Consider the following 12,353-nt stretch of genomic DNA (forward strand, 5'->3'; position numbering starts at 1 on the left):
GGCAGTATAACTTCTTTTAGGTGACTCAAGACAAACAATAGGTCACCTGAGTCCTGACGTAAATCAGTAGTTTAGTATTTCACTTTTACCTGCAAGGATGTGGTGATTAAAAAAGAGAAATGTTTTTTTTTTGTCATCAGGGGAATTCTGGGATACATACGAAGCTCACGGGGCCCTGCGTCCTCCCTCATGGCATCTTGTTGCCGTGACAACAGCTCCCGCTCCTCCTGCATCTGAAGCTTCTCCTGTTCCAGCTCGTGCAGCCGGCTACCCGTCACCTGTGTGGAACATGATGGAAAACATACACGTTGTCATTGAAAAATGGATATTTCTAATCAGAAAGTTTTATTTCTGGGGGGTGGGGTGGGGGTGGAAACAATTTAATTGTTGAAATTTGATTTCTTAATTCAAGGCGGTGTACAATTTAACAATGTATGAAGCGGAATCAAAAGAATCAGCCTTTCAACACGACTCAGATCGTGAGGTTTCTGAGAGAAAGGTGATTCTTTCCCTCCTTTGTGCAGCTGGGTGGGGCAGTAGGGGGGGGGGTTAGCTAGGTCACCTGCAGCTCCTGCTCGAGGCTCAGCTGGATCTCCTCCTTCTGACGCAACTGCTCCTCCAACGCGGCCCGTTCATCCGTGTAGCCGTCGATGACGCCTGACAAAAAAAAAAAAAAAGGACACACATAAAGAGTCCTGAAACACCGATTCAGTGAGTTTTATCCTTTTACATCCACTCAACAGGATAATTAATGACGAGACTAGCATCAGGATGGAAAATCCATGGGCAAAATAGATTAAACGTACCTTCCTGCACGTCAAGGCACGCATATGTACGTAAAAATGGGAGCATGCCTGACCCACTTTGTTTTACATGAAGTAACAGACCGAGCTGTGAACACAATGACAGGCTCCACCATTACTGTCCTGCCCTGTTACAGGTCAGCAAGCATGAAGCACCAGGACGGTATTTAGGTGACTGTTAGTGTTCTAGCAGGCTGGGTCGGAGCACTAGCTTGGTTCGAATCCTGTTCGTCGCAGCACATTCGTCTCATGCAACGTTTTGGAGATAAATATTAAAACAAGACACCTAATCAGGAACCAGAACTGTGAGTAAAGTTTGCCTAAGGAGAGATCCCTTCAAGGTACACAGCTGTTAGAAGATAAAACAAGTAACAAAACCAACACCATCCACTGAACAAACACAACTCTCTTATCGACAATCGACTTATTTACCGATGCATTTCTTTTGAAATCATTATATATATAGAAAACACAACAAAAGCAGACTCTTCCTCATGGTTTTACTGATGCGAAACACATCCCATCAGGGGAGATGAGGTTTTCCCGTGGGTTCAGTCAAACCTGTTTTAAAAGGCCACACCTTAAGCTACTGAATACATGGATCAGTCACACAATAGGATGATTTAATCGATGTCCAGGAGCCACCTGTCAGATATCAGATGTGGAGGAGTGTTTGACCTCTGGTAGAGATGATACGATTGGTCTATGAATCATTCAAATAAATAAAAATCAACAGAGGTGCAGTCATTCTCAAGCAGATCACAATAATCTGAACTTGTTTTTGTCAGATGGTTGAAAAAGAAACATTCTAAAGTAAGCGTTTGGTTAGTCTCTTCAGCAACACCTTAAAAAATTGAAATAAAGAAAAACATTTTGAACATTCTGCTCCTAAATTCTCCACATTGGACATTTGAATGCTCTCTAGATTCAAATTCAGTTCAAAAACATCTCTCCAGGCTGGATAATTGACGATGAAACCAATTGCTGACTACAGCCAGTCTCTTCGTGATGTTTTATTCTATTTTCTGTAGCTCGCCACAATCTCCTGTTTTAATATTATTTATGATAGCCAATATTTGCTTGTCTTCAGCACAGGAATTTGCAAAACAAACAACAGAATCATGCTCAGGCTAAAGACAAGATTAGAAAAGACTGTAAAACTCACCAGGGTCAACACTGAACACAAAGAGGGACAGAAATGAGCAGCACGGGGAAACACCTGCCGGTTTCTTTACTACAGTGGTCCCAGTTGAGTTTGGTGTGGATGTGCTGGAAACAGTCGACCCTGGATGACCAGCTGTCTTTGACACGGTTAACCACCAGGAGCAAGATGAGTCACAGCACTTCACCTGCTGTCAAAACCCGTCTACCAACTCCATGATGGAGACTCATGGGTTCCAACTGAAACTCCTCTATAAACCCTGAGACATGAAGGCTTCCAACACACATACATGCGGTCAGACATTCAAATACAAACCAGGCATTGCGTGACAAACACAACTCAACATTTGTCTCCACAGATGGTCTCACTCTTTCACGCTTTAAACAGCTGATGGTATCGCTCCCTGTAACACCACCTCCCCCAGAATCCTGCTCACATGCATTTTCACATCAACGCCTTATGTTTCAGCTCCATTCAGGAAAAAATAAAATACTGATGCTTTCTAGACACTGCAGCTGCCTCAAAGAAAGGTACGTGACTGATTTCATGAAGACTTCAGCTCACCCTCGGCCCGGTGGAGCTCCAGCGCCAGACGCTCCCTCTCCTGGGCCTCCTCCGCCAGCCTCTCCTGCAGGTCGTCCTGCCTCTGGATCAGCTCGTTCATCTCCTGGTTGTGGCGGAAGGACTCCCGCATCAGCTCCGTCTGGGTCAAGCGGGCATGTTCGAACTGAAGGAGGAAGAGGAAGGATTTGAAGGCAGGCACAATTTAGAGGAAGAAGCACAAGATCTAAAATACTATCACGTCAGGAAATTCATTACAGTTCAGGAGATGAAAGATGTCGTTTTTATGCCAAATATCAATCAATATTATGAGTGGACAAAAAGTCATTTCCCTCCTGGGATTATTAATGGATTATTATATTGCTTCTGATCTTCAGAAGCTAATTTAACACCTTTTCTCACATTAGTATTTTTTAACACTATTTTACCACACATTTAAAATAACTTATGCTGACCCCAAATGATCAGCTGCGCACAAAAACATTTTTTTATTGGAATGATTCATACAGCAGACTTTAAACTCAAAAGCGAATTGATTATTTCAGTCTGGTACCTAGTATTCCACATAGGATAAAAGGTTAAACTGTTCATAAGTGCCTCATCGCTGCAGAAATGATGCTTTATGCAAACGTGACAGAAACAGAAAGAAATGATGCCATTTTTCTAGAAGTGTAATAAAGATCCAGGACTAACATTCATCACATGGTTACTTTGCACATATTTCCATATCTCCCTGAGCAAAGGTCTAATTGTAACATGAAGGAAACCAGGAAGTGGTCACATGACTCGGCCACAAGAGTCGTATAATCTTTCTCCTGCTCTTTCTAAAGTGGGACAGATGTGGCTGCCGTGGAAAGACACATCCCTCCTCCACGGACTAAATAAAACATGGTGGCTGTAAAATATTCACCAACATCCATCTTGCGGACAGTTTTGCTCAACGTAATGCAGTTTAACAGGTGCATACTTACCGTGTAAGGAGGGGTGGGCAGAGAGATTTTGGAGATAACCTTAAGGAGGTGACCATTAGTCCTGTGATTGACATGTGAGATCGTAGTTTGCACCACCACGGAATTCTTCTCATTCAAGGTGCTGCAAATGGGGAAAGGTCGGGGAAGGGGCACGCGGGATTCCACCTCGTACACGTCCTGATCCTCTCCTTCCAACCAGGATGTGCTCTGCGTGCTCGAGTTCCAGTAGGAGCGGTAGGAATCCATGGCAGCGGATGAAAAGGATAACTGGATTTCTCACACTGGACTTCCTTTTGGTGACTCATCAAAAAGAGGTTTCCATTCGCCGCGATCGATCACGCTGAGCTGCGTCACCTCCAAGGAGAACGATGTCCAGTGGGGAATGAAGCGGTGAGCGACGGTGTGTGTAGCTCCCAGCAACAGTTTCTATGTGTTTGCCACACATGGAAGAGTAAACAGCATTTGGGGAGGATGAAGCTCATGTCACTTGTAATCACATGCTACCTGTTGGCAGTGGAATTAAACGTCAATGAAACGCCGAGAGGTGAAATCCGGTGTTGTCCGGTAGACCTGAGAATTCTCAGTCTAAACCAGCGAGTGTCATCTTCCCAGAAGGTGGACGTCGTCCCGCAGGTTGTAGAGCATTCCTGAACGCGACCACAGGAGGTAGGTGAACACAAAGGCAAGCATGTCTTCTGTTTCCTCTTTCTGGGTCTTCTTACCTCCGTCCTTCATAGGAAAGCCATGTCATGCTGCTAGATGAAGCTCAAACGCCCCCCCTCAACGTCTGCTCCGGATTGTGTTCCCCCTTCTCTCAGTTCTCCCTCTGGAATTCATTAACAATACCGCGCGGCCGTAGCAACCCTGACCTGCAGAGAGACCTCCCACGGGCCCCCGTTGTAATTGTTTAGTCCAAGCGACGGCCGGCCAAGGGTGAAATGACAGCTCTCCGCTCTTCAGTCTTTCACTCTTTCCTCTTTACTTCCTTGTCGGATCGGAGTTGTTCCCTCCCCACGCATGCTCCCGAGCTCATACCACACTGTTACTCACTGCAGCCGGATCTCTCCTGTCAGGCAAGGTTTCCTAACCCCAGGCAACCAACTGCTGTCTGACACGCACACTTTGCCTCTATTTACACACACACAAAAAATATAATACCGCAGACTTCAAAGGTGGTTTTCACCACACAAGACAAGAGGATTTATCTTCCACTTCCTACATTCATCGCTGGGATATTGTTCGGTGGGAGGGAAGCAGGCGTGGCTTCACAGCTTTAAACCCAGTGGGCCAGGTAAGTATGCAAATATGCTTCCCCATGCACAGATAACACACACACACACACACACACACACACATCTTCGTCATAGTTGTCAAACTGGATTCCCTTCCACAAAACAAAAAAACAAATTAGTACATTGTGATGTTCTTCCTCCTGTCAACCATCCACTGACTGCACACCAACAACTTCCATGAAATCACTGAAGCGTCTCACTGGCTGGAGAATGGGAGTGAGCAATGGGTTAGAAAACACCTTCCCCACACTAATAATTTACTGCAGTCCTTCAAAGACGTTCAAGATTCTTCGCCGGCTCAAGAGGAGGACAGAACGAGACTAATGTAGGATCAATATCAGTGGGACGATCATTGAACAAACCATTACAGACGTCGCTAATTGCAGGTTTGCAGGAGTTGTAAAAAAGAAAATTGTAATTTACTTGTGGGAGGTTTACTTTACTAGGGTGCAAATAATAAAAATTGTTACGATAGTTTTTAAAAGCAATTATTTGGTCTAGAATAGAATCTTTTCAGATGAAAAAATAATTTTCAGACATTTTTCCTTTAGAAATATTTTATGGTTAAATAAATCACTCACTTTCAGTTCGATCATCTACTCCTGTAACCCTCGGTGATGCTCAGCTTGTAATTTCTTTTTAAGCTATTTTTAGACTGCCAAGATAAAACCCATCTCAGCGTGAGTAATGTGGGAATTTCAGCCAAGGGGAAGATATGCTGTGCAGTCAGATGCAGCATCACGTTCAATGGCCTAGTTAACTGCCCCATCTCTGGGGGGATGGGGGGCGCTACACGGACATGGGGGGCGGTGGAGTCGTTCTATCTAATAACTACTATTGGCTGATTGGCCAGACAAAAGATCAGCACTGAGGCAACCGGTGGGAATGAGGCGGCTCCTTTGTGAGTGGATCCTAAACTTTTCTGCCGGCCACATTCTGCAGCCTCATCCCCCATTAGTCCGCCGTCAACGGGTGTAAATACCCACAGCGGGGGTCATCAGTGCCGACAGTGGGTATTTAAATGTTGTGACAAAGCTTGGATGTGTCACCAGAGCTTTCTGTTCATTGGTCAAATGAACACAGAGGACGGTTCAGGAAGGATTCTCTTCATGATAAAACACCGAAGGAACGCAAGCATTCAACGACATTTAAGCTTTTAAATCAGATTCACGTTTGCTTACATTCTGATTTACGTCAAAGTTTCAAATTTACACTCACGATTGCCGATCAGATTTGTCTTTTAGTTTCATTAAATTCATTAAAAGTGTCCTTTTGATTTATGTCCTTTGATTGAAAGTTTTTAGAGCGCAGAAAGACTAGAGAATAACGTGAACCACAGACCTGGTTGCTGGTGTCGGTGATGGTCATCAACATTTTCTCCAGAGCTGTTTGGAGTCGGCTGCTGATTCCCATTAGATATTCCTCATTCTCCAGTTGTGTCCCGACTCCCAGCAGCAGGTTCTCCATCATCTCCAGACCCTCGTCGACCCCCGCCTCCTCGGACCACAAACTCACGTCTTCTGCACTGGGCTGGCCACTCCGCCAGCTCTCTGAAGAACGACCTGGTTTGATCAGGGATGAAAAAGCAGGGAGGTCAATTAAAATCATGCCATGTGTAAACCTGTGTTTAAAGTGTTGTGTATTACTGTCAAGCCACGGTTAAAAAAAAGAAGACATGACCGATGTTTAGAAATAGAATAAATCATCAGTGAACCCAAACCTGAAACCAGATCAGATTACAGGACACATATCTGAAAGCCACCCATGTGTGACGGTAAGGTAAGTCATAGCTGATAACTCTGTGCAGCGCAGCAAGGATACAGACTTTTGGGGTTATAAAAAGATTCATAAACAGAAAAATTTATATTTCACTTTAAAAAGATGCTTATAAGTCATTCTACTGATCCGGTGAACTAAGATGCAGCTGAGAGACTGAGAGCTCCTTCACGTGAGAGTATGTCATCTTTGGCTTCCATGGATTTACCGTCTTCACTTTGAATAAATTATTCAGAGCCGATACGGTTCTTACATCTGAATTTCAGACCGGCATTTGTGTGTGCTGTCCATGCATGTTGTGTTACAAGCCTTTTCTTGTCACACTATCACAGACAAGTATTTATCCGTGGCTTTTCCTAACAACTGCTTGGACTTGCCTGCAGCAGGACGTCTGAGGGGCTCTGATGTTCTCGGGGTGGATGAATGGAGGGCTCCACCGGACGCACCCAGACTCTTCAAGTGGAGGCCCATAGTTTTCTCTGCGGCTGCTGTCGTTTTCAGGACCTCAACCAGCACCTGACGGAGTTTCTTGTTGGCCTTACGTAGGACATTTCTGAAAATATTTTTAAAAAGTTAACCCTGACCACTGCAAAGGAAATTAAGATGCATAATATGAATAGTTTGTGTGGCTACCTTTCAGAATCTCCATCATCCTGTGGTGGTGATTTGAGTCTACCGGCCCGCTGTGCTCCTGGCTCCTCTTCTTCACGTTCTGTTGTCTTCTGGACAGGAAGGAGAGAGAACACAGAGAGCAACCCAGTCATCTCAAAGTTCCAATCGGGTACAGAGAATCTGAAAGCTCTGCACAGAACCGCGCGATAACGTGTGCCGGCATTCGTGGAAGCAAACTCAAATAAAGGCGCACAAATAAACACCACTTGTGTGAGCACACAGACACACAAGCATAAAGACACACTTTTAACTCCCAGGGGAACGGAGACACACACTAGTATCTTTGTGCTGCTATGGCAACAGGTGCATCCGAGGCCAAGTTTTTGGTAGAGGTGATAGCGCCACCCTCTGGAGGCAAACTGGGACTACTGCCCCGCTTCCCCGGTCACGTCGTTTGCAGTCGTTTGCTCTGTGCAGAGACTGCAGATGAGTGAGACTGACCCTGATTTCAGTCCAACAGTCGGACAGCTGTTCAGTTGCCTTAGCAACAGACAGCACCGACCAGAAAAATAAATAAGCTTGAAAAGCTTAATTATATTTGAGAAATGTTCTTGAATTTGGTAACCAAGTTTGGCTCCTCGTTATAAAGAAATAACACACAACAAATCAAATTTTACTACACTTAACATTGACATCCTTAAAAAGAACATATTTTACCTCCATAAAAAATTTAATGATATAAGATTTTGACAACTTAATTATTTCCGAACTAATTCGTCTTTAGTGCATATTAGTACTTTTACTATAATGGGTACTGTACTTATATACATTATATTATCATAGCATTTTGTATGGTATACACTTAATAATGGTACAGGCTATTTTCTTGGATAAAATTTCCCTCCCCTGTTTTGGATGGTTTTGGAATAATTTGTGTTTTATACAAAAAATATTGTGTCCAAGTAGTATAATGTAGTATATACTGGACTTACATTCAGAACAACTTTGTAATTACATTTTCATTTCACCGACCTTCCGCTGCATACAGTAAATAAATTTTTTATACCTCCAATGAAAGAAAAAAATTACTGTATATTGAAGATGTTTTAAAAAACTACATTCCAAAAGACGCAATCAGGCATGACATGTCTGCTTTACGTTGGAGACGTCCCAACAAAATAAGAATTTAGGAAGGAATATCTGATTTAATTCAAACATTTCAATGGAATCCTGACAGAAAAAGTTCTGGGAAATTGTTTCTCATCACTAAAATTCATCTGAGATAATTATTCAAGTTCAATAACTGAATTAATCTTTCCATATAACCGATTCAGATAAAAATCAGTGCCGACAGCTTCTGCAATCGCACAGTTGAAGACTAATCATGCAATAAATGGTTCCTGCAAGTCTGGCAGGGCCTGGAATTATCATTTCAAGCAAGAGGAGTGATTAAAACAAGACAGCACAACTTGAGGAAACCAGTTTGTAGAGCAGATACGAGAAGTTTGCATGATAAAGAATGTTGAATGACAAAGACGGTTTTGTTGTTTGGCGGTGGAGGACGAACACAAAAGCTTCCTGTGAAATCAAACTCTAGCTGGAAAGAGCCCAAGTGTTTTTCCTGGAGAACTGACAGTTTTAATTGCAGCAGTTAAAAATCACTGTCACTGTAAGACTAAAAATAATACAGGTTCTACATTGAAGTAGAGAACGTATGTATACATTACAAAGGAGATGCAGCAGAAACATGAACAGATAAGATACCCTGTTCACCCTGCAGAAGACAGAAGATGCTGCTTCTGCTGTAACAACAGACTACAGAACATCTGTTTCATCAGGCTCTTAAACCTCTTATTCATGTGTAGATGAGGGAACTGTAACTCCAGGTTCAATGTCATGCTCCCTTGAGCTCTTGTGTATCCATAAGATTTAAATAACCTTAAATCTTGTAAATGGTATAGACACCAGCCATGCATTCTAAATTAATGCTCCGGTAATCGATGCTGCACCTGCACTGCGACACGATGCATCGGAAATTTAATGACACAGCAGGAATGAATTCTCCAGGACGAGCTGAATGGAATGCGTGGAGTGGGTGGCGAACACGAGCACCAAAATTAACACGCTCACGAGCAGCAGCTCGGTTCGTAACACCGACCTGCTCGGCCGACAATTCCCTTCTCTGCAGCTCCTCTTTCAAATTTCGAATCTCAGCGTCTCTGTCCTCCAGCCCCCTCTCCAGTCTCTCCCTCTCCACGTCCTCCAGCCAGGCGTCCGTGGCGAGAGGAACCCGGGGAGTGCGCTTCTCTTTCTCCCTCTCCTCCACCTCGTCTTCATCCAGCTGGGTCTGCATGGAGGTGCACCTCTGACGGGCACGTTTGTTGATTTGAACCAGCTCCGTTTGCTGTGCAAACTTCACAGACATCTGAACGATGGCCTGTCGGAAAACACATCCAGAGATAATGCGTCTCCAGATGATTCCACGCAGATGGAATCCTGTTTTTGCAATATTATTTTGTGGTCCTCTTAGAGTTTTCAGAAATTTTTAACAGATCATTCTTTTTGTCTGAATGAAATGTCTGCTTGTGATTCCCAGACCACTTCTGACATCTTTAAATGCCTTGTTTTGTAGGGCCTGAGGTCGGAGATCCAAATATATCCAGTTTTATCTTCATCAAGCAAACCAAGGGAGATCCAATTAAATTCTGGAGGAGCTCCAAATCACAAAATGGAATAAAAATAGTCTCAATAACGAAGCAAACAACCATATTTTTGATTGTTCGATAGTTACGATCTTGAGCACGGAACAAAAAACCTCCATAAAATCCTGCAGGAAAGTTGCTGACTGCTGTGTGACGATATAACCTTGTTCCCATGTTTGTAGTTTTCTAGCTTACTGATTCAATTGATGTTGTTAATACTTATTAGCTAAGCAGTACAAACCTACTACCTGCAGACTAAAGCAGATTAATGTTTAAAAGCAGCAAAATAATGAGTTATTTAATAAATGCAAGACAGGAAGAAAAACACACTTAGCTGGAAGAGTTGCATCTCAAAGAGGAGAAGACTACTTTGTTTGATGGAGGTATCCTCCGCTCATTTCACCTCTGATATCAAACTGGATGCCATCGTCTTATTTTAAAGGTGTTATTTGCACCAACTAGACAAGACAGCAACATAAAAATCCATGGTCACATACCTTGGCAACTTCCTCCTCCACTCGCCTCCAGTTTTGTGCGTCCTCCCCCACGTCCTGCCCGGCTGCCCCGAGGCTTTCGATAGAACGTCCTTCCTGCTCCTCTCTGTTCCACCCTGGTAGCCTCTCTTCTCTCAGTCTCTTCAGCTCCCTGTTGTGCTGCTCTTTAAGAACAGCAACTTCTTGTGCATACTTGTGGGAAAGAGCTTTCCTCAGCGCCTGCAACTGTGCCGTCAGGCCCGCGGACCTGGCAGGCGATTGCAACTCCACACCTCCCTCTGAAAGTTTGTCCTTACTCAGGTCCTGTGAGGAGAGAAGAGAGGAATCTACTGTTCCAGATAACATGCTCTGATAACCTCATGTGACATTATCTACTACAATCCTGACATCAATGTGCATTTTAACCATGAATAAATAACCCTTTTCGTTTCATACATTATCCTTTTGCACAAAAGATGACCGTTTAAAGATGAATCCCAACTATTTCAGTTCCTGATGCTCATTTCTAATCCAAACAGGCAGCATTTCACAGTTTATGGACTGACTGCCAATGTTTTCATCAATTTCTCTCCCACTCTGTCTTCCTGCTCTGCTGTGAACCTTCCACTATCTCACCCTCCTCTGAAATCTCAGCTCGAAGACGTTCCGCGATCAAAGGCACTGCAAACTAAGACGCGATGGAAGTTGGAGCAGCGTGAGCGAGAGATGGCTCAAATATAGGGCATCTCATTCGCGCACGGCAGAATCCTCTTCACGCAGCAGCCAAGGCTAGTGTACATCCGCTGGGTTCACCAACAGCGCAACAAAACGGCCGGTTACGCAACGGCCAAACCTCTTTAATCTTTAAGATGTAGTATGGCCATTCATGACGCTGTTTCTGGAGCAAAGCTGGAGATTTAGGACATGTTTTAGCCTGAAGGCTGCAACTGCCCCCTCCCTCCCACCCGTACTGTCACAGCATCTTAATACATGTACATGTTTCACCTCGAATTAAGATGAGATGTACGTGACATGGAGGATTTAGATGTAGCGGCCAAACCTTTAGTATTTCCTCCGTGTGCGCCTCCATCCTCTCAGGGTTGGACTCTGTGATGCTGGAAAGAGAACAGAGACAGTCACACTATGATAATTAACTATTAGAGTCATCTCTGACCAACCTCTTCTCAGAGACGGTCTCCAAGTCTGTCTCCATACAATAAAGTCTTTCTTTTCGTCTGGTAGATCAAAAGTATTGATACCATGCGATAAGAGATTTGCTTTGGAGCTGCATTTTAATCTACAGAGATGTGTCAGTGATGCTTATTCTTCAGGAATGCAATACTTTATAATCTGTCTTTTTTTTTAAATGTCTGACTTGAATTTTGCACGTATGTGCAGGTTTGTGTATTTCCTGCTAATGCTGTGCTGCACGTATAGATGTGATCTCTTCATGTGCTTGTTTACCGAGTAACACGGCATTCCGTTTTGATCACGATCTGCTGTGCTGGATTATACTTGTTAATATATCATTTCAGAAGTTTCATGAAAAATATAAGTGCTTGAAGCATTAGGGGTTGTTCTACTATTCATTTATGGCAAACTTAATAGTTACTAAAATACTGTGTAATTACTCAGTCTAGTGTATTAAGTGTAAGAAAGCTTTAACACAGAACAGCCTTAGGGTCATATACAGGATAGAGTGACATACTCAACACGCTGAGTGCTTAAAATGTTCACTTTCACCTGATGATCACTTCTCTCTATGAGCCGTCTGGAAAGACTCGTTTACAGATTGGTTGGCTAACAAAAGGGATGAATAACACTGAAAACAACCTGCTGAATATTTCATTCGTGAAGGCTTTGTTTGCCTTCAACTGAACTGGGTCAGGTAGCTTCAACAGGGTGAGCAATGGAAGTTATCTATAGGGGAACATGTAGCGCAGCTTGTGGAATATATAGCTCATCAATCAATCATTATCAATTAACTCTGGAGTATCGGTA

At 43.4% G+C, this 12,353-nt stretch overlaps 1 protein-coding gene across 1 annotated transcript in view; it reads right to left on the reverse strand.

The window, feature by feature from the left end:
* Positions 1–12,353, reverse strand: part of akap9 (A kinase (PRKA) anchor protein 9) — a 46,946-nt gene that overhangs the window by 15,175 nt on the left and 19,418 nt on the right. Inside the window, exons 16-24 of the mRNA XM_068332243.1 lie at positions 11,413–11,467; positions 10,377–10,676; positions 9,336–9,614; positions 7,199–7,287; positions 6,943–7,118; positions 6,131–6,351; positions 2,530–2,692; positions 563–657; positions 161–278 (exon numbers count right to left, since the gene is read on the reverse strand). Of these exons, the coding sequence (XP_068188344.1) occupies positions 161–278; positions 563–657; positions 2,530–2,692; positions 6,131–6,351; positions 6,943–7,118; positions 7,199–7,287; positions 9,336–9,614; positions 10,377–10,676; positions 11,413–11,467 (1,496 nt within the window). The remainder of the gene's footprint in view (positions 1–160; positions 279–562; positions 658–2,529; positions 2,693–6,130; positions 6,352–6,942; positions 7,119–7,198; positions 7,288–9,335; positions 9,615–10,376; positions 10,677–11,412; positions 11,468–12,353) is intronic.

The sequence above is a fragment of the Antennarius striatus genome, chromosome 14 (assembly GCF_040054535.1).
Source record: "Antennarius striatus isolate MH-2024 chromosome 14, ASM4005453v1, whole genome shotgun sequence".
In the NCBI taxonomy this organism is placed as follows: domain Eukaryota; kingdom Metazoa; phylum Chordata; class Actinopteri; order Lophiiformes; family Antennariidae; genus Antennarius; species Antennarius striatus.